The 22,886-nt window shown below is 41.0% G+C and overlaps 1 protein-coding gene across 1 annotated transcript; it reads right to left on the reverse strand.

The window, feature by feature from the left end:
* Nucleotides 1–16,595: 16,595 nt before the first annotated feature.
* Nucleotides 16,596–21,763, reverse strand: LOC147423768 (uncharacterized). The gene is made up of 2 exons (XM_086501731.1): nucleotides 16,881–21,763; nucleotides 16,596–16,790 (listed from the first exon to the last, which is right to left on the reverse strand). The coding sequence occupies exon 1, from the start codon at nucleotides 19,454–19,456 to the stop codon at nucleotides 18,134–18,136; it is 1,323 nt and encodes a 440-aa protein (XP_086357857.1). The 5' UTR covers nucleotides 19,457–21,763; the 3' UTR covers nucleotides 16,596–16,790; nucleotides 16,881–18,133.
* Nucleotides 21,764–22,886: the final 1,123 nt, after the last annotated feature.

Consider the following 22,886-nt stretch of genomic DNA (forward strand, 5'->3'; position numbering starts at 1 on the left):
AAATTCTGATAGTTGCAATCTTTTATAATACATTCAAATTGCAGAACAGAAAAAAATGGAGTTAATACTTGATGATCTGATCTGGTCTTACTGGTTATAGCCAGACTTTATACTTTCGGCTTGATCTCGGGGGTGATGGGAAATTAACCGGATCTGGTGTTCCATTATACAAATCTGGTCTGATATAACTGGTCTTTTCATATGGATAATGATCTGGTTTTTTTGTGTGCTTTGCTACCTTAGTTTGTTATGGTACTATGATTGGGGGAAGACTGTTGTGACTTACAAAACTTCTAAACTTCACCTGTTGCTTGGATATCTGGCATAGATCTGGTTCTTTACTAATTCCACTACATCTAGTGATGATGCTACCATAAAATAAATTCTGGTTTTTTGTTGCTTGCTCTGACTTACTATAAATGGTACCTTTTGCTTGATTGCCTGGATGCCTGGCTTTGCTCTAGTTCAGGTTTGATAAAACTGTAAACACAAAAATCCCTATATTTAGCAGTGTTACTGGTCCTTTTTTCACTATTCCTGGTCTTCTAAACCTGCTCTCCACTTATGGATAATGATCAGGTGCTCTAGATACCTAAGTCTTTATGGTATTATGATTTGGGAAACTGTTTTGACTTACTAAACTGACCGTCACCTATTGCTTGGTTGTCGGGCTTAGATCTGGTTTTCCATTATAGCTTGTGCATACTGATCTGGTTTGGTATACCTAGATAAAGCCAAAATTTATACCTTCTGCTTGATACTTAGATTGTCGGCTTAATACTAGTTCTTTTTTTCACTACATCTGGTTAGAATCTTCCTGGCCAACTATAGCTTAAAACTGGATAAAGATACTTTGGACCTGCTCACTAAAACTTGAGTAAAAATCTATCTAAAAAAACTTTTTTTATGGTTGGTTCATTATAACACCAATTAAGGGATAACTTGAAAATATTTTTTACCAGTGAGAATGAGCTCCATTCCTTTTTCACTCTAGCTGACACTTTCTGGGCAGTCCAATCTAACTGCTATTTGGATACCAATCTCGTAAATGGGTGCTGATAGGTAAGCAAGCCTATTACAAAAGATTACTCGTATAACTAAGGTTTCTGCTGGCTGAACTAAACTGTGTTTTTTTCATACAATGCTTAAACTAAGGAAATTACATATGATGATATAGAGTGCTCGACTTCCTCTCACAATAAAAGGTTATTTCAATGATATGAAGCAATTCTGGTAGGATTACTTTATATAGGACAATAGCTAGTTTAAATACTTTTTAAGTTTGACATGGATAACAACTGATAGGTTCTTTGAAGCCTGCCATATGTAGCCAAGTCTAACATATCTGTTGTCTTGACTATATGGATGCAGGTGAGAATTCTATCTTGGCTTAAAGAGGTTTAGCTTGTTGCAGTTCAACTTTGGAAACATTTAATGATTCAATTGGGATAGTTTTTTATACCTTTGTACAAATTCTCTTGGAATGATACTTCATTCTTATTATGTCGTACAGTTATGAATCAAAGACTGAGTTGTTTCTGTACTTATCTTTGCCTAGACTTCTTAAGCCAATCGTCATTTTGAACATCTTGTTCATTAGTGTGTTATTATTTAAGTTAAACAGCTACACACACACACACGTCTTGATAAAAGGAGAATTTAAAACGTTGTAGGAACGATCCAATGAGATCTCTCTCTCTCTCTCTCTCTCTCTCTCTCTCTCTCTCTCTCTCTCTCTCTCTCTCTCTCACACACACACACACACACACACACACACACACACACACACACATCTTGATAAAAGGAGAATTAAAATTGTTGTAGGAATGATTTAATAAGATCTCAAAGATCTATCCGATGGTAAAGAGAGAGAGAGAGAGAGAGAGAGAGGGTTTGGGGGCAGGTAGGACGAGGGTAGAATAGAAATTTTGAATGTCATAGTTAGAGTATTGGAACAATAGCAAGATTTTGCAAGACCTATGTGACAAATCTTTGCTTCAAGCTTATACATGTGTGTGTGTGTGTGTGTGTGTGTGTGTGTATACACATATATATACACACACACACACACACACACACATATATATATATATATATATATATATATATATATATATATATATATATATATATATATATATATATATATATATATCTATATGTATATGTATATGTATATGTATATGTATATGTATATGTATATATATATATATATATATATATATATATATTATGCAGGCTCCTCATCGGGAGAAAGTGTTTTATGTAAATCCATTGGTAGGGGATGATGCCATTAGAGGCATGCTATTGCAAAAGGGGAAGGGCAGCCATTATTTGAGGCCAGTGTATTGTGCAAGCCGAGTGAAGTTGGTAGCAAAGAGAAAATTCTCGAAAGTAGAGCTAGTGATGGCCAATGTAATATTTGCTTCTCGACGATCTCGTCATTACTTGCTACCACGACCTTTTGTTTCCTTAACGAGGTACGTGTTTTTGCCTCAATTACTTAATGGCACTAACATGTCAAATGTGGTCAAGAAATGGGTAATTGAGCTGCAAGAGTTTGAGTTCTCTTTTTTAGTGGAAGACAGTATAAGAGCTACCCTATATGCATGTGTGTGTCATAAAATATAATATCTAACTTTACCAAACGATTTTCTAGTATTAAACTGATCATTTAATGTGAGAGAATAAACCGGAACAAGAGTTAGAATAGAGACATGTGCTTCTAGACCTATCTCAACACGGGACCAAAAGGAGAGATGGTTGCATCTCAATAGGGATCCAAAAGGAGATGGTCTATCAAAGAGCAATGTGCAATAAGTGCTTCTACACTTACCTTAGCAGGGGACCAAGAGAAGAGATTCTCAATAAGGGTCCAAAAGGAGGTAGTCTATCAAAGACAAATGTGCATCTAATGGAGCTGAAAAGACCTTAGGGTTAGCTTCATTAAATACCTCCAATGGTTAGTGTTAAAAGTCCTTTGACCTTAGGCAAGCTAGGAGTGAGCTTGAGGTGGGAACCCGACCAAAGCTTGAGGTGCTTGTCGTGCTTGATGACTAAGGTGCTTAAGGTGCTTGTCATGCTTGATGACTAAGGTACTTGAGGTGCTTGTCATACTTAATGGGGGGTAAGGTGCTTGAGTAAAAAAGAGAGCCTACAAACTTATTGAGGAAGGTGATTGAGAAGCTTCCTGTACATGGGGGCTAAGGTACTTGAGTCAAAAAGAGACCTTACAAACTTAATGAGGAAGGTGCTTGAGAAGCTTCCTATGCATAAAAGTCCCAAAGTTAGGGGAATCTTTGACTTAACTTTCCACTCACCCAAAGGGCACCCCTTTTTCAAAGGGCACATGGGACACATGTCAGACTCTCCCTATGCTTAACCACATGGTGTGCTTGAATGCTATTGGTTGGGCTAAAGAGGGGTCCAATGAGCTTCTAGTTCCATTCAACAAATATCTAGATATTTTCAAGCTCTCTCTCTCTCTCTAAGGGGTAAGGAGGACACTTGTCAAAAGACTACCCATGCACTTAAATGCATGCTACATGTGATTGGCTAGAGGGAGAGGGGTCCAATGAGCTTGCAGCATGTGGAAAAGTTACAGCTCGCCCCAAGCAAGCAAGGGGATTTCTAGGGGGATATACACCACACACACACTCATTTTGTGGATCGAATCTCACTTGGTGAAAGTTGAGGAACTCACCTCCTTCTCCAAGCTTGTGAGAAGTGAGAGCCTACACCAACACTCTTGGCTATGGAATGCAAATCCAACCAAGAGCCATGCTTCAATGCTTAAGCTTGCCATCTTCTCCATCTTCATTACTATGCTATTATGTATGATAGCAAGAAGAGTGATGATAAGTGAGGAACTATTTATTTCTCCTATGGAATGTTTCTTCTTCCTCTTCCCTACCCTCATTCCCCGCTAGCTCTCTCCACCTTCGAAGGTGTTTGAGGCTTGGTATAGTTAATGCTTTCTACAAAGTTTATGTTATGTTTGTGATGCATGAAGCTTTCCATCTTCATTGCATCACCTAAGTCACAAGGAACACAAAGATTGTACTATATCACATCTCTCTTGATGGGAGAAACTACAATACAAATGCCTATTGGAGGGGGGATCGGCTCCATATGAATCCGGTCCTCAACTATTGTCATGTTCTCTAAACTCTCTCTCTTGCAAAAGTATTGTTTATGCCAAGTTAGCTAAGTACCATGTTTATGTTGCTACCATCAATTAAGTTCACCCGCTATGTTCACAAAGTAATCTCACAAAATGCTTTATCTAATTTCCTAATTTCACTACTCTCAAAGTTCATAGGCCATTTCCATTACATTGGTATCAGAGCAGTTGGTTTCTCTTTTCTTGCTTAAGGAGAGAGGTCCTTAAGTAGCCTATTAATGGTTGATTTTATTGATTATATCAAGGTAAGTGGGACTGGGATCTATTATCGGTTTTGTTAAGCCCACTATGTGGGATATGGTGCACACCTCGGGAGCTTTGGTCTTAATAATAGAGTCTTTTTAGACTTGCCTACGGCTTTACCATTATTCAGCCATAAGAAGTTCGAAAGGAGCTATCCCTCGGCAACGTCGCTATGTTAGACTCACTCCACCACTCTCTATAATTAACCAATTCGAGCCGTGGGTATAGATACTTAAGTGCCTATTTTCAAAGGCTAAGAGGAAGCAACTAAGGTTTTGAATTGCCAAAGCATACACTAAGTAAACACATAAGTTTAATTAACATGGATGACAATAACCAAGAGAGCAGAATGAACATTGATAGCTTTGATTTTGCACATGAAGGTGCTAATGATGATGCCCCCATGTTTGTTAATTATCTTGTCACTAGGTTGCAACAAGCTATGGGCAACCCCGCTTTGCAAGCCGAAGTTACTCAACAATTTTGTGCTTATGGGATTTCCTTTCCTCTCTAAGAGGAGAGAGAGCTTAGGAGGCCTCTTGATGAGACCCCCAAAAGAAGACTCTCTTCCATACGAGAGGAGGAATCCAAAGATCAAGAAAGTAATGAATCCCTAAATTCCTCCAAAGATGTGGCTCCACGAAGAAGGCGGACTAAATGATTGCCAACTCCTCCCAAGAGGAAATAGTTAACCCATAGTCCTTCTCCTCGTCATTTCAAAAAGGAAGAGAGGAAACAAAGGAAGAAAAGGCCATGAAAGAGGTCACCCTCTTCTCCTTCTTCTTCACCTTCCTCCTCTACTAATGAAACCTATGGCTATTCTCCTAGCGAATACAAGAGGGGAGGACATCGCAAATCTTACCCTGCATGGCGAAGGTCACAAAAGCTCAAGAAGCTCAAAGAGGTAGGAAAGAGTATCTCTTTTCTCACCTATGATGGCACCTTTGGTGCTACTGACAAAGTATTGGCCTTCATCCAACAATTTGATGGGCCTTTGGAGACGAGGGCTTCACGGAGTCCTCCAAGCTATACCATGTAGCTATGCACTTCCAAAAATCGGCTCGTCAATGGTGGGCTAGCTTTTGTGGCAACGGCGAAGCCCCAAAGACATGAAAAACTCTACGAGTTTCCATCATGAAGCAATTCTTTGCAAGCGGTGCCAAAAAAAAAAGTGCTTACCAAATAGCGAAGTTTAAAGGTTCTCTCTCAAGAGTCTATCCACAAATATGTGGACAAGTTTTGGGATTTACATCTCAAGGCTACTATCTTTCAAAAGATAGACTTTGCCGAGCAAAAGCAACAATTCTGTGTGGGATTACCCAAAGAGATGGCCGAGTATGTCAACTCTCAACGGCCTGGTTCTATCACTGAAGTAATCCACCACACCATGGTTTCTTCGCGCATCAATTTCCAACAAGGGGCTAGATGGAATGTCAAACCCATGGAAAATGAAGACAAAAGTGATGCCAAGAGGAAAACGAATGCCAAGGATTTCTCCTTTCTTATGCTTGGGGAAAGATGCAAGAACATGATGCCTTTATTTTGTTTGACCCTAGTTCAACTCACAACTTCATATCCACGGAGTTGACCACTAAGCTAGGCATACAAACCCACAAGATGGAAGATGCATTGAAATCCAATGGAGCTATCAAGGGACAAGACGTCTCAGTTACTTCCTTAATTGAAAAATTAAGGCTTCATGTCCAAAGCTATGTGGACAAAAAGGATTTCTTCATCTCCCCTCTCAAACATGAGAATGTTAATCGTTGGGGCACCATGGTTTAACTGCATGGCTTCCAACATGAATTTCCTTGAAAGGAGAATCTATTCACCCACAGGGAAAAGAGCATGTACATAGATGCTAATGAGTTGGGGAACACCATATCCTTGCAATAAAGGGAATCAAGAGGAATTAGAGTTGTCTAATTTCCTAAATGGATCACAAGATGTTTTCATTGATGACATCCCTAGTGAGATACCTCTAAAATGAGGGATGATGACCATGCAATTGAGCTCCTACCAGGAAGCTCACTGCCTAACAAGCCTCCTTATTGAGTTTCACAAGCACAACAAGAGGAGATCATGAGGCAAGTGCATGAATTCGTGGAAAAAAGGATGGTGAGGTCTAGCTCCTCTCCATTTTGTTCACCATTGCTTTTAGTGCAAAAGAAAGACGACACATATCACATGTGTGTCGACTATAGAGCACTAAATAAGATTACTATCAATATTAGATTTTCCGTGCCACACGTAGAAGATCTATTTGATAATTTACAAGTTTTGGCCTGACAAATGCTCAAGATGCATTCAAACTCATGATGGACAAAAATCTTCAGGCCATTCAAATTCTCTTGAGGAGTAAAAGAGACACCTCCAGGTAATCTTTCAAGTTGTGAGAGAGAATAAGCTTTTCATTAATCAAAAGAAAAGTGAAAATTTCCTACAAGAGATTCAATACTTAGGTCACATTATCTCTAAAAATGGCACCCGTATGGATGCAACAAAGTTAGAGGTAATAAAAAGATGGCCTAATCCAAGGAATCTACAGGAGGTACGAAGCTTCATAGGTATGTGTGCATACTATAGATGCTTCATTAAAAAAATTCTCGCTAATAGCAAGCCCATTACATGACTTAACAAAAAAGAATGTTAAGTATTCATGGACTGCAAAAGTGCAAGAAGCTTTTGAAGAAGCTTAAGGAGGATCTTATCTCTCAACGTGTGCTCACATTACTAGATCTCTCAAAGCCATTTGAGGTCCAATGTGATGCTTGTGCAAATTGCCTTGGAGCTATTTTGCTTCAAGAAGGGCATGCCATAGCATATGAGAGTCAAAGATTCAACTTCGATAAGTGAGTATTGGGAAAACACGAAATAGAGCTACTAGCTATTCTATATGCCCTAAACACGTGGAAACACTATCTCTTGGGGACTCCATTCATCCTACGAATGGATCACAAAGCCTCAAGAAATTCATGATGCAAAACAAGCTCTCCAACAAACAAATGAGGTGGGCAAATTTTCTTTTTCAATTTAAATTTCATATCGCTCACATTACTAACAAGCACAATCAAGTGGTCGATGCAATTTCACAATGACCAAGGGTAAATGTGGTGTTTATAGCAACTCACAATGATCTATCTTTTATGATAGCTGAGTATGCTACTAACCAAGACTTGAAGTACGTAATTATAGCTTTTACAGTAGGGAAGAAAAAAGAACCATTCACCTTGAAGGATGGTTATCTTCCAAACGGCAATAGGCTATGTGTTAATCACCCATACAATAAGAAAGTCATGTATGAATCCTATACTTCTCCTTATGCGGGGCAAAGAGAGATTCCATAGCCTACTCTTCAAGGAGTAGAAATGTATTTTTGTTGGTCTACCATGAAAAGTAAACATACAAGAGTATGTTTCAAAATGCATGGTATACCAAAAGTTGAAATTTGATCGAGGGAAGCAACTTGGATTGTTTCAGTCGTCGACAGGCTTAAACAAAAAACACACTCTATGCCTATCAAAAAGACTATTAAGGCACATCAAATGGAAACCCTCTTCAAATCTCAAATTTTCAAGCATCATGGATTTCCAACACCCATAGTGTCGGACAAATATCCTAGAATGGCCAGTAATTTCTAGAAGGGTATCTTTGAGAATCTAGGAAGTAGATTAAATTTCTCTTTTGGCCTATCATCCACAAACAGATGACCAAAGTGAAATAACTAATCTAATGTATTCTTCATCTACTAAAAGCCTATGTCATGGAAGGATCAATGTTCTCAATGAGAGAAGTACCTACCTCTTATGGAGTATGCATACAATGACATTGTATATACTTCTATGGGGAAAGCACCTTTCGAGGTTAAAGAGGGAAGATCCAAAAGTCCCTTACTACTTAAAGTACATGGGAAGATCTTCACTGCTGATGAATATAGCCAAGACTCACAAGAATCTTGTCCAAAGATTAAAGAGGTTACATCCATCTCAAAGCGAAGGCAAAAAGGGCTGCTACTAATAAGCACAGAAGAGCCTTACCCTTTAAGGAAAATGATTGGGTCTTGCTAAAGTTTCTCAAGGTTCATATAAGGCATACTACAGGCAATAATCCTATGGGCCACCAAGAGTATTATGCTAAAATAGCAAAAAGATACTATGGTCCTTTTTAAATTCTTAAGCCAATCAATGAGATGGCTTATCAATTTAAGTTGTCCCAACCATTGGCTCATGCACCATGTTTTCCATGAGAGCCTATGTAAGCCTTACAAAAGGAGTGCCATCAAAAAGAGCAATAGTTCCAGACCCTCCAAAAATCAAAGATCAAGAAGAAGTACTTCAATTTGAGTCCATCCTATGACACAAAGACAAGGTATTAAGAAACGGTAAGATTATCTGATGATATCTTATTAAGTTAAAGAATTATCCTTTTAAAGATGCTAAATGGATGCAAGGAACCTAGCTTAAGGATAATATGAACCTTGTCAATGCTTACAATGTTGCAGTAGAGTAAGCATATGAAAATGCATTTTAAATAAAAAATATTTTTGTCTTATAAGACTAGTTCTCTTTTTATTGTGCACAAATTTAAGAAGTATGCATGCTTAAAATCATGTTTGTGGTGACGACGTCTCCCAAACACCAAGTAGAACTTGTCACTCTACTTTGGAAGTATGATATAGACTAAAGAGCAGACATGCTTGCAGCAGCTACGTCTCCCAAGCACCAAATGGATTAGTCATCCATCTTGGAATGATGTTGAAGGGTAAAAAGGGATCGTACCGCTAAGTAACATGGAGTAATGACTAAGCTTTATCTTCTCTACCTCATAGTACGACTATGATTTCAAGAGGGAGGTAATGTCATAAAATATAATATTTAACTTTACCAAATGATTTTCTCATATTAAACTGATCATTTAATGTGGGAGAATAAACCGGAACAAGAGTTAGAATAGAGACATGTGCTTCTAAACCTATCTCAACACGGGACCAAAAGGAGAGGTGGTTGCATCTCAATAGGGGTCCAAAAGGAGATGGTCTATCAAAGAGCAATGTGTAATAAGTGTTTCTAGACTTACCTCAGCAGGGGACCAAGAGGAGAGATTCTCAATAAGGGTCCAAAAGGAGGTAGTCTATCAAAGAGCAATGTGCATCTAATGGAGCTCAAAAGACCTTAGGGTTAGCTTCATTAAATACCTCCAATGGTTAGTGTTAAAAGTCCTTTGACCTTAGGAAAGCTAGGACTGAGCTTGAGGTGGGAACCCGACCTAAGCTTGAGGTGCTTGTCGTGCTTGATGACTAAGGCGAGTGCTTGATGACTAAGGTGCTTGAGGTGCTTGTCATGCTTGATGGCTAAGGTACTTGAGGTGCTTGTCATACTTAATGGGGGGTAAGGTGCTTCAGTCAAAAAGAGACCCTACAAACTTAATGAGGAAGGTGTTTGAGAAGCTTCCCATACATGGGGGTAAGGTGCTTGAGTCAAAAAGAGACCCTACAAACTTAATGAGGAAGGTGCTTGAGAAGCTTCCTATGCATGAAAGTCCCAAAGTTAGGGGAATCTTTGACTTAACTTTCCACTCACCCAAAGGGCACATGGGACACATGTCAGACTCCCCCTATGCTTAACCACATGGTGTGCTTGAATGCTATTGGTTGGGCTAAAGAGGGGTCCAATGAGATTCTAGTTCCATCCAACAAATATCTAGATATTTTCAAGCTCTCTCTCTCTTTCTAAGGGGTAAGGAGGACACTTGTCAAAAGACTACCTACGTACTTGAATGCATGCTGCATGTGATTGGCTGGGTCCAATGAGCTTGCAGCATGTGGAAAAATTACAACTCGCCCCAAGCAAGCAAGGGGGGTGCTAGGGGGATATACACCACACACACACACTCATTTTGTGGATCGATTCTCACTTGGTGAAAGTTGAGGAACTCCATCTTTTTCTCCGAGCTTGTGAGAAGTGAGAGCCTACACTAACACTCTTGGCTATGAAATGCAAATCCAACCAAGAGCCATGCTTCAATGCTTAAACCTATCATCTTCTCCATCTTCATTACTATGCTATTATGTATGCTAGTAAGAAGAGTGATGATAAGTGAGGAACTATTTCTTTCTCCTATGGAATGTTTCTTCGTCCTCTCCCTTACCCTCATTCCCCGCTAGCTCTCTCCACCTTTGAAGGTGTTTGAGGCTTGGGATAGTTAATGCTTTCTACAAAGTTTATGTTATGTTTGTGATGCATGAAGCTTTCCATCTTCATTGCATCACCTAAGTCAAAAGGAACACAAAGATTGTACTATACCACGTCTCTCTTGATGGGAGAAACTACAATACAAATGCCTATTGGAGGGGGGATCGGCTCCATATGAATCCAGTCCTCAACTATTGTCATGTTCTCTAAACTCTCTCTCCTGCAAAAGTATTTTTCATGCCAAGTTAACTAAGTACCATGTTTATGTTGCTACCATCAATTAAGTTCACCCTCTATGCTCACAAAGTAATCTCACAAAAGTGCTTATCTAATTTCCTAATTCCACTACTCTCAAAGTTCATAGGCCATTTCCATTACATGTGCGTGTCTTTGTGTGTATGTATGTACATATATACACATAATACATACATATATATGTATATTTATATATGTGTGTGTGCGTGTGTGTATGTATATGCATATACGTATCTGTATCATTCCAATTTATCAGATGCTTCAAATCTTTGAAATAATTTGAGATTTTTTCTATGATGTTAGAATATTCTATAGCTTATTTATTGACATGAAAAGCTTCCTAAAGTCTTGACTTCTCCACATGTAACCCTCCCCTTCTACCCTTTCATAGTGTCGATGAGAGAAGACGCTTGCAGCCCAATGTAACAATTAGTGGAGGCCCCATGTGGGTCTCCCTTGACTAGGCAATGTGCCCCCCCCCCCCCCCCCCCCCCCCCTCTCTCTCTCTCTCTCTCTCTCTCTCTCTCTCTCTCTCTCTCCCCCCCCCCCCCCCCCCCCCCCCCCCCCGAAATGACCTTCACTTTGTTGATGTATCTACAATGCACATCTCCTTTCCAGTAAGATTTACACCAAAAGTACTATTAATCTCTAAAATATGCAATTTTAGAGCATTTTTTGACTATTTTTACTTGCTTTACTCCTTATTAATGCGGTTTGAGACCCGTTAATCTAGACTCTCAATGGTTAAGCTAAGTCAAGAGTCATGCTATTGCATAACTTAAATAAGACACACACACACACACACATACATAAAATTTTATCACCAAAATAAATTATTGAGTGACAAATACTGTCAAGCGAGTTTTGTGTGTGTGTGTGTGTGTGTGTGTGTGTGTGTGTGAGAGAGAGAGAGAGAGAGAGAGAGAGAAGAAGAAGAAGAATTAGAACAGAGGCCTAAAAATTATACTTAACGAGTCTCGATTCTTGAATGCAAGTGTTACATGCTTGCATATTTTCTCAAGGAGGGAGAGGAGGTGGGATTTTTAATAAGTAGAAACAATCACAATGACCTCAAAGTTTTGGAGAGAGAGAGAGAGAGAGTCATCGTCCTTAAAATTGACCTATGGGACCAAATACTACATGTAGCATGCTTGAAGACTATGGATATAAGGGTGGCAACTAACAAATTAAACCAATGAAGTTTTTGGGAGACAAGGAAATGTAGGCCGTGATCCATACTAAAATGTAAGACAAGAAATTTTACGTGATCAAAAGTGAGCACTCAAGTAGGGTATGATATCTATACTCTTAAATTTTTAAGGGAGATATTGTGTATACAAGAAGAGGTTCTCCAACATTGCCTCAATGTCCGGTCTCACATTTAAGGCAACAAGAGCTAAACCAAATGGTTGGTATGATATAGATTGTGCGTAAGGGAATAGGCTCAAGTATGTAAATCGTTGAATACAATCTTCTCTCTCAACAAGGAACATGCTTTTATAATTTGGGGAGAGAGGGAGATAGACATCAATGACATACATGATTTCAGGTCACAGCATCAATTTTGCGACACATCCTTCAGTTTAACATAATGGCCAAAACTCTTGCAAAAATAAACAATTGAGTGACCTTATTTTGCTTTCATTTTTAGGGTGCAAATGAAGTAAAAGTGTACATGAACAAATAGTGTGCACCTTATTGTACTAAGCTACTTCTGCATTATTGTATTAAGTGATGATGTAAAACATTAGTATGCTTGTGCACAAAACATAGATAGAGATGCAAGCAAGGCATCTAGAGAGCAACATAGATGGAACATCCAATCACATTTTTAATATTAAAAGAAATCCAACTCATTTCTTTGAAGTTAGAAGCTTTCCTGGTACATTGGAAAGTATGAGTCCTAATCTGTTCATAACTCTACTCTTAGATATGAAAAGTTTTATAACTACATAGTGTAGCAGTTATGGGCCTTCATCTTTAAAAGCTTGCTAGCTTACCCAGTTTGTACTTTTGACTTGGTAGCACTTTTGTCAGCTCTAAGTAGACCAAGGGAAAGATGTCCTTCTTATTATATAGACAGTTATGATGTGCACAACTACCATATCTTGCTCATAAGAAAACTGCAAGGATAGAAGCAAGTAAGAGAGTGGAGCAGAGACATTGAATCCAATTGTGTTCCTATCATTGAAACCAATTTTAGAACCCAATCAATTTTTAAAAAAAGTTTTATTATTACATTGACTCTCTTAGCTTTCATCTCTTCACACCATACTAACTTATCTAGTCTCTATAATGATGCTTGGTAGCATTGCTAGATCAAAGTAGACCAAAAGGAGGACTCTCTCTCTCTCTCTCTCTCTCTCTCTCTCTCTCTCTCTCTCTATATATATATATATATATACACACACACACACACACACACACACACATGCCCACCCCAATAGAATTAGAGGACTCGTAAGTTTGTTGAACAAGGGTTAGCACCTCATGAAAAAAAAAATCTATGAGAAGCTCCAAATCTTGGTATCAAAGAATGTTTTGTAACATCTATTAAAAGGTACTATCATGCATTACTTTTAAAAATGTGATAGCTATACGTGTAGGAAGATAGTATTGATAGTGTTCCTATGATAGATAGCCTTATGAGAATAGAGACAAAGTTTCCTTGGCTGCAACAACGTGCGGGTCACATACTAGTTATATAGAAAGTTCTTATTTTGAATTTATATCTTAAAAAGAACATAGCTTTAGACCCATGTTAGACGAGGGTGGACGACCTTTGTTCATTTTGATGTGGCCCAATGAACAAGTTCGCCTTTGGCGATGGCTATCACACAGGGTGGATAGACTTTGTGGTTGTAGTTGAGATGTGGTAACCAGCTCATGTCCACAATTCTCTTGTTTGCGGGAAAACCCCCCCCCCCCCCCCCCGAAACTACCCTACACCACCAAACCAAGCTCCTTCCCTAAGTGTTGATTGATTGCACAATCTCCAGCAGAATGTTTTCTTGTAGCTATCCTCTACTCAGTGTGACAACGAGGTTGGACATCCTTCATGTGAAGAAAAAAGGTGAGCACTTTGACAAGTCACACACCCCATGTGTAACAGATGCCTTAATAAGTTGAACTTAGAGGCCCTACTATACAATCACTTCAAGAGTATGTAAACACTAAAGTATAATAGTAGAAAATTATTTTAATTAACAATTTTTCCAACGATGTTGTAAAACTTCATGGGTCTTGTACGCGCAGTCATTACCTTGGTAGAAGCTCATCTCAATGATATTTGATAGACGTAAAGGAGTGAACGACACTTTTCATATCATGCTTTCCTCAATTCATGCATCTATATTAAAGACAAAGCATCTTGCAGTTACAAGGTGCTCCCCTCCCTATAACCAACCGTCGACGTGGATCCGCCACCCTGTGGCTAGCGAGCCGATGCGGAGGTTCCTCCAACTTGAGCGAGTGTAAGTGACAGGCGCTTGCCTTGGGTTGCGGGCAAGAAGAACTGGCGAGTGGGGCGCAGTGCGCAGAGCGAGCCCGAGTGGGCAACTTGCCTCAGGCTATGGGTAAGAAAACCCTTGAGTTGCGGGTCGGGCTCAAGAAGGCTTGAGCGCAAGTGAGGTTATATAAACCCACCACCTCAGTTCTCAATTGAGGTTTCTTTCCAGCCGAAACGACGCCCTCAAGGTATAGGCCGCCAAACCCCCCACCACCAGCTAGGTCCTCATGAAGAAATTTTTGTATCTTTGGAGAAATTTAATCTCACGACCACGGGTATTTTGGGAATTTTGAATTGGAAAATTTGAAGGGCATTCTGGGAAATTATGACAAAATATTGAGGGATTTTTGAGAATTTGAGAAATTTGAGGGGTATTTTGGGAATTTCCACAAAATAGAGGGTATCTTTGTAATTTTCCCTTTTTTTAATTATTGATTTTAACTTGGAATTAGGTCGCTAGATCAGGAGACACACACACACACACACACACACCAAAAAAAAATGGGTTTGAGGATTCAATATTTTTGCAAGGCTCTCCAGGCCTAGGTTGGGCCATAGTTGCCTGAGAGACCTTGAGAGAGAGAGAGTTGACGCATTGCGGGCAGCCATTCTCGGCATCGGCATGGATGGATTATGAGAGAGAGAGAGAGAGAGAGAGAGAGGGGGGGGGGGGGGCCGCTGGAGGCAGCCGGCCATACTAGTAGGTATTAAAGAATGCAAAAAGGTTTTCCACAGCTTGCTGAGGCAAACTACATAAAGTTAAATGGAGAGGGTTTTTACTCCGCTTCTTAGATTTCACTTGTAACGTCTCAATCTCTAAAAACATTGCACGTAGGAAAAACATATTGTTGCACTCACATACACTTAAGAGTTGTTTCCCGCTAGATGCATGTAGGGCATAGGGCCTTGCACTGCATACGCTACAAAAAAATAGGAAACAAAACAAACTTTGTAGTGCATACAGGGGGAACAAGGGTTCATTTAATGCAAAGCTTTGCGTTGTATGCACCACATGCATCCAGTGGGGTGCAGCTCTAACACTGCCAACAGTCTTCACATCGACACTAAAAAATTATCTTGAAGGTAGCCTTCTCTGGCCTGCTGAAATGATATAATAGTATCCTCATCAGTGATATTGGATAGCATTTCGAAACGCAAGGTGAAAGGGTCTAATTTTGTGCTATGTGCATCTTTGCATCATTATCCTTGGTGATCCGTGTTTTTTTTTTAACCATAAAGGGCGAGAACAGATTTATATTAAAGAAGAAGCGCAATTACAAAAGACTACCACAAAGGGTATAGTTCGGTCAATAGATACAAAATCTTGGTGTTCAAAATTACATTCTAATCTGTCAAGTTAATCAGAAACTCGTGCAAGTGGGCAACTAGCCGATTCCATTACTGTGTAGCCTTCTTAATCTTTCCCCATCTGCTCGGCATTCGTCCAGCATTCTCTGTAGGTGTGTATATGATCCATCGAGAAGTACCTCTTGCTGTTTGTTGATATTGGCGTTGTTGTAGAAGCTCATGTAGTCCGAGAGTACCTTGAAGCTGGCTTCATATACTCGGCATTGATCCAGCTTTCACTACAACAAAAAAGGAAACCTTCGACGTGCATATGGACGCATTCCGTCGGTATGCCCGTCGATATACGCGTCCCTATGAAATCGTCGCTATATGCGTCAATATGCATGTCGAAAGGTACTTTAATCGACGCATATTCCGACGATCTTAGCGACGCGCATAGTGACGACCATAACAGAAAAAAAATTCTTGGGCAAAGGACAGGTAGCTTGGCCTGTGCCCAATGAAAAGATGGACACAGCCACAGCCAGACTGCCTGTCCTCTGCCCAAGAAAGCGAGGAACACCAAAATCAACCGTGCTCCCGCAGAAATTTCGGCAGAGTTCCCTTCGTTTTTACATAAACTTTTCAAAAAAAACCATATCATGTATACGCCTCCTACATGCTATCCATGTAGGATCTCACATGAGATTTAAGGCCAATGAAAGAAATGAAATGAACTTTGTGCAAAACCATAACCGTACCAACTTAACCATAACGAATTTAATTTGTGCAAAACCATAACCAAATTAAAACCATAACCGGCCATAACCACTTTGATCAAAACCATAATGCAGATAACCATAACCATAAACAAAATTAACAATAACCATAAGCATAACCAGAAAGTTAAACATAACCTGAACCATAACTATGTTTATACAAGAATAAGAGAAATAACCATGTCTATACAATGACAATGACAATAACCATAATCATAAGGAAAACAATAATTGTCTGAACAATAACCATAACCATATATGTTTATACAAAAAAGAGACACAGAAGCGTGTCTGTGTCTCACAAAGCATATATATCCAGTCCACTGATGACTAGGCGTCACAACCTACACATAGGACAACTCACAAAATTAGTATTGATATTACTTCACATATACTTACTTAATTAAATCAACTCACACATATTAACGTCTCACCTCAAGCGATCAACGAGACTCTAAGGCCTCCCAGTCTACAGGCTCTTCTGAAGCATCAAGATCATTCAATACTTCATAGATACCTCTGCGATATCCATTTGACTCCTCCTGGCATGTCGGGGCTCGATGCATCGCAAGATTCTGCGTTTATACAAAAATCAAAGTAATAAAAATACATGATTCATCCCGTTTTAAAAAACTCCATAGTTAAGATTGGATTAGAAACTCACAAACTCATAGCGAAAGGTGTCGAAGCCTCCGCTGCCAAGATGAGATGTCTCCCTGGTCACCTGTCGTATCTATGCGGCCTCACGCTGCTATCTGAACCGCGTGTCCTGTGTCCGCTCATCCTCCCTGATCTGCAGCCACGTCTCGTATGGGATGCCCGAAGGCTTCGACGAGCCGGTCTTGAAAGCCTTTCGAGCTGCATCTCGTCGATGTTTCACGGTGTCCCGTACAACACCCTTGATCCACCTCCTCAGAACAGCCTTTGAACCTGGAGCAGGCTGGTACTCTCTCAGGATGGTCTCCACTATGTAACTGACTTTGTCCTCATCCTACTCAAGCCAAGGCATCAGAATGCTGGTCGAAAACTACAGCTCCGTGAGCTGGCAAATCCGCTGTCTCATCTCAGTCCCGACTCTATCCATGTCAACAGAACCATCTGCCCGTACAGTATAGAGCTTCGAGACACTAGGATCGTGTGCCCCCCAAGGTGTCCGAGGTGTGCCAAGAGGTGTGTCGAGAGGTGTGCCTGGGTAGGACGGGGGTCGTGAGCGAGGAGGGGTCGAAGCATTTGTGGACCCTCCTCCTCAGCAACCACCACCTCCACCTGACGATCGCCGAGATCGGCGAGTGCGCCTGTGCTATGGAGATGAGGACATACCCGCCTCTGCCTCACCCTTAGGTGTCAAAGCGTCCGTGATGGGAGAAGCAGGCGTCGTACCCGTAGGCGTCCCCTCCCCCCCATAGGTGTCTCCCCCTAGGCGTCGGACCCTCGGGTGTGAAGCCCGGAGGCGTAGTACCCGTGCCTCTGGTTACCCAGTACTGAGAAGCCTCTGCCATCTGAGCAGGCGTCATCTGTGTGATGAAGCCCATGAATGCATTTGCACTCATAGAAACGGGATCTAGAAACTCGTCTGCCATACTAAAGTCCTGCACAAAGAAAGTAAAATAAAGCGTCAGAGCACAATTGTTTAAATTAACTTTAAGCATAATTTTAAATCAACGTCTTCACACAAACACTTACAGGCCTAGGCCTCGACGAGTGAGGCATCATCGATAAGATCTTGCACTGTATCATCGTCTATCTCTAATTGCAAACATAACTCTGCCCCAACTCGTTCTGGCAGATTGTCTTCATCCATTGCATCTTCATCTACAAGTGTCAATTCTGCCTCGTCTACGTCATTCCTTGTATATCTGTAAGCTTCCTCTGCCATACCTTCGTCCATCTCATCTAATGTCACAGTAGTATGGACGTCGTCTGACTGACTTTCCTCCAGGAGCTCTTGCCCTTCAAATACTTGTTTATTTCTTGGAGCAACCTGAACCACAAACCACCATTGTCGCTCTCGAGGGTCCGGTACAAAGACCACTTGCTCGCAATGTTCGGGGAGAGCAAATGTGTCCCTCGCATCTGTCCAAACCTTTGTAGAATCTATTTGCACAAGCTTGTTTCCATCTTTGCGTACCGTTGCATTGCGACTAGAAGTAATCACCTTGAACCACTTCACATCCAACAAAAACATCTCAAACCGCCTGAAGCTTACTTTCAGGATATCTGACACCAGACCACAGTAATCCAGGTTGCTAGTGCTCTCATTCGTGTCTCTAGCATTGGCCCTGCTCTTTTGCATGAAACTAACCATTACTCCACTGTCAAACGTGTTTCTTCTGCTGTCAATTTGTTGTGTTCTGAAATGCTTTCCATGCGACCACAGTGCCATGTATGTATGATACTTCCAGTCACATCCAATAGCCAGCTCTTCCTCTTCTAGAGATATGGGTTCTCTGATCTGTCGAGCTGCTCTCACTGTCTTGTCCAACCATGCCATTGTAGGGAATTCAGGTAGAGGAGCGAGATAGTCTGGCAAGGATAAGCCCCTAGTCGTTCGGCTTCGCCTGAAATCCTGTCGCTCCCTATTGCGTCTCTCTTTCTCTTCTTCGTACCTTTCAAGCCATTTTTGCATCGGCGTTGAATTTAGTATACAGAACTTCATGATCTTTTCTCGCATGGCGTCGTTCATTTTCTTCGGCACCCCTTGCCCTTGCGGCTCCTCTCCCACCAGTCTTGCATCCTCCTCATCGCTCCACAGTCGAGGCATTTCTGGGTCAGAAACGGATAGAAATTCGGTCGTCAATACAAGAGACTCTTGCACCAACCATCCTTCTGCCATGCTACCCTTTGGACACGCTTTTTGGCGAACAAAACCCTTAAGTGTTTTCATGAACCGCTCTAGAAAGAACATCCAACGGCTGTGGACTGTACCTGCCACTGCAACCTCATCTACTACATGGATGAGCAAGTGCATTTGGATAGTTAGGCAACTCGTGGGTAGATACTTCTCAATCATGCAAACTGCCTCAATGGAGTTAGCCCTTGCGACTGCAATAGATTCCTCCCGTATCTCCTTGGAAGAGATCCACCGCACTAGCTCTGAAATCTTGTATATGCAGGTCCGCACTTCCTTAGTTAAATACCCCTTGATCACAATTGGAAGAATGAATTGCAAGAACTTATGTCAGTCGTGCGATTTCAGTCCTGACAGTTGATCGTCATGGGTGAATGCTATCTTGAGATATCGCATATATCCTGTTGGTGTCGTGAACTCTGAAATCACCCTTTTAACTTGTCGCTCTTCGTTTTTTAGCAATACCCATGGCGCTCTTGGAAGTTTTGTTTGGTCAGCTGCATTGGTGAAAGGCCACACCTCTGGCATCTTTCCAACTGACTGCAAATCATCTCGTGAAGCTCGATTGTCTTTCATTCCCATGATTGTCTTCCAGAGGAGCTCTCCCACATTCTTGAATATATGCATTGGATCCAGCAATTGGTTAATTAGTAGATCACCCCAGTACGGCAACGTATGGAGAATGGACAAACGTTTCATTCCTGGAACAGGTTGCCCCTCATGTTGCTCCCATCGGCGCCACCACTCTTGTACATGCATAGGACGACATTCGACACGACCAAGCTGACCTTTGTGCAAGTGATGGCCATCTGGAAGATAACAGTGGTGGCCTTGCTAAATTGTCTTTCGAAGAGAGGCAAAATAACGCACATCCAAAGACTGCCTGCAAATTGGACATGCATTGTATCCCGAAGTTGTTAGCCTTGCATATATTAAAGCATGAATTAGGCCAAGGCAAAGTGCTTGCGAATAGCAAGAATTTTGTAAATCAAGAACCATTACCAGAAGCTTCTCCGTATCTTGGCCAATCATGCATAGTCCACATAAGAAGTCCATGGATCCTTGCATGCTGTTCTCCTACTGGTTCAACCGCATCTGCTATGTCGATCCCATGCCATAACTCCTGGAGCTCGTCAACTAGTGGAGATAGATAAGCATCCATGTTTTTTGCCTTGAACTTACCAGGTACAATCAAGCTTAATATCAAATGACCCTTCTTGATGGCAAGCCACGGCGGGAGGTTGTAATTGATAAGCCACATAGGCCAAGTGCTCCATGACGAGCTTCTCAAGCCAAATGGATTGACTCCATCCATTGCCATGCCCAAATGCAAATTGCGTGGTTCACTCTTAAAATGTGGCCAGGTATCTTCAATGTGCCTCCAGGCCTTTGAATCAGCGGGCAACCTAAATGTTGTGTCAGTGGATCTATTCGTAGAATGCCACCACATCAACTTTGCAATGGAACCACAACGAAACATGCTTTTTATCCTAGGAATAATATGGAAATACCGCAACACTTTAGCTGGCACTGTCTCGCCAACTGCATCTTGTTTGTAGCGCATTGCTCCGCACTTAGGACACGACAAACAATCTGTGAATTCATTGCGAAAAAGAATGCAATCATTTGGACATGCATGAATCTTGTTGTAGTCCAAGCCAACTGAGGTCAATAGTTGCTTTTCGTCTGGCCTGGAGGGGGGCATTTCATTGCCAGTCGGGAGAAGTTGCTCCCGCAACCACCTGTTTAAGCCACATTAAATTAAAAAGCTCTCCAAGCACGTCACCGTTGCAATCGGAAAATCTCTTTTGTAAATTACGTACCTAAACAAAGCAATGACGCTTGCATCTGACCACCCGTACACTGTCTGAAGATTCAAAAATGCCAGACAAGTACGAAGCGTCGATATTTTAGCGCCTTCATAAATTGGTTGACGTGCCAACTTCCTCAACATGTCTTCAGGAGATAGGCGCACGGCTTCTGGTGGTGCTTCATTAGCGTTCTCCTCGATTGTCTGGAAGAAGGCATCCAGCATCTCCTCCATGCCGTCGTCTTCTATCAGTAAGTCCTTTTCTGCTTCCATCCTTGGCTCTATATTGCTCCGACCTTCACGCATAATCCTTTTTCTCTCTCTCTCAGATGTAGGTGCTATGTCGCAAAAATCAATGCCCGTTCCGTAGGAGTCGTATCATAGATTCTGTACGGTTTCTTTAGCAAAATCTCCGTACTTGTGCACATGCTCATTACATATTCTACGCTTGCGCGGGATTTGATACTTGCAGAGCGTGCACGAGCATGCAATCTTTTCCTCCATGTTAATTGATGACGTTGCCATCTACAATGATTATGAATGTTGTTTTAATATATATACTCCTCATAATGTAAACTACCTCGCATTCTCTAGTCTTGCCCAATCGATCTCCGTACACCTCGGTCAGAGGTGTACGGAGATCAGGTTCACCGGGTCAAAATCTCGTCTTTATTGGTCAAATCCTATATGGGTAGACACATACGTGCACTCCCAGGTATACATGGCAATGCATGTAGCAGGCAAAACCCCTTTGCCTCTTTTAGTTCCATAGTTTCTTCTAGAGGGAGAGAGAGAGAGATAGAGAGAGTTTCTGTCCTTTTCACACATGCAATTGGTCAGCCAACCTAACTCTTTCTCTCTCTCTTTCTCTATCTACTATCTCTCTCTCTCTCTCTATCTATCTCTGTAGCTATCTCTAGTTAATTCTCTCTCTCTCTCTCTCTCTCTCTCTCTCTCTATATATATATATATATATATATATATATATATATATATATATATATATATATATATATATATATATATCACTCTCTATCTCTTTATTTCTCTCTCTCTCTCTCTCTCTCTCTCTCTCTCTCTGTGTGTGTGTGTGTGTGTGTGTGTGTGTGTGTGTGTGTGTGTCTACGTACCCTATCTCTCATTCTTTCTCTCTCGATCTTGCTCTCGCTATCTCTCTTTCTCTCTCTATTTTCCTATTTCCCTATCTCTGTGTGTGTGTGTGTGTGTGTGTATATATATATATATATATATATATATATATATATATAGAGAGAGAGAGAGAGAGAGAGAGATAGGAAATAGAGAGAGAGATAGGGAATAGAGAGAGAGAGAGAAAGAGAGTGATATATATATATATATATATATATATATATCACTCTCTTTCTCTCTCTCTCTATATATATATATATCACTCTCTTTCTCTCTCTCTCTCTCTATTCCCTATCTCTCTCTCTATTTCCTATCTCTCTCTCTCTCTCTCTCTCTCTCTCTCTCTCTCTCTCTCTCTGTCTACTTCCCTATCTCTATACGTACTGATCGAATGAGCGACTAAGCTAGGGAGATCCAAACGCCCACGACTGCGGAGGCCAGACTACACAACATCGACAAAGGTTGCATCAGACAATCCAGGTTACTTTGGCTCGACATGCACAACGCCCGATCAGACTACTGACCATGGAGGAGATTGATGAGGTCCGCTAGCGAGATAGATGCTGGATCTCCTATGATCTACCTATCCTATCTAGCTGTTTTAGCTGCTTAGTCCACACCCAGCAGTTTAGG

Source organism: Adiantum capillus-veneris, chromosome 26, assembly GCF_014529385.1.
Source record: "Adiantum capillus-veneris isolate H3 chromosome 26, ASM1452938v2, whole genome shotgun sequence".
In the NCBI taxonomy this organism is placed as follows: Eukaryota; Viridiplantae; Streptophyta; class Polypodiopsida; order Polypodiales; family Pteridaceae; genus Adiantum; species Adiantum capillus-veneris.

Coding starts and splice junctions, on each gene's coding strand:
- LOC147423768 (XM_086501731.1), bottom strand. CDS start 19,456: ATGATTGAGAAGTATCTACCCACGAGTTGCCTAACTATCCAAATGCAC.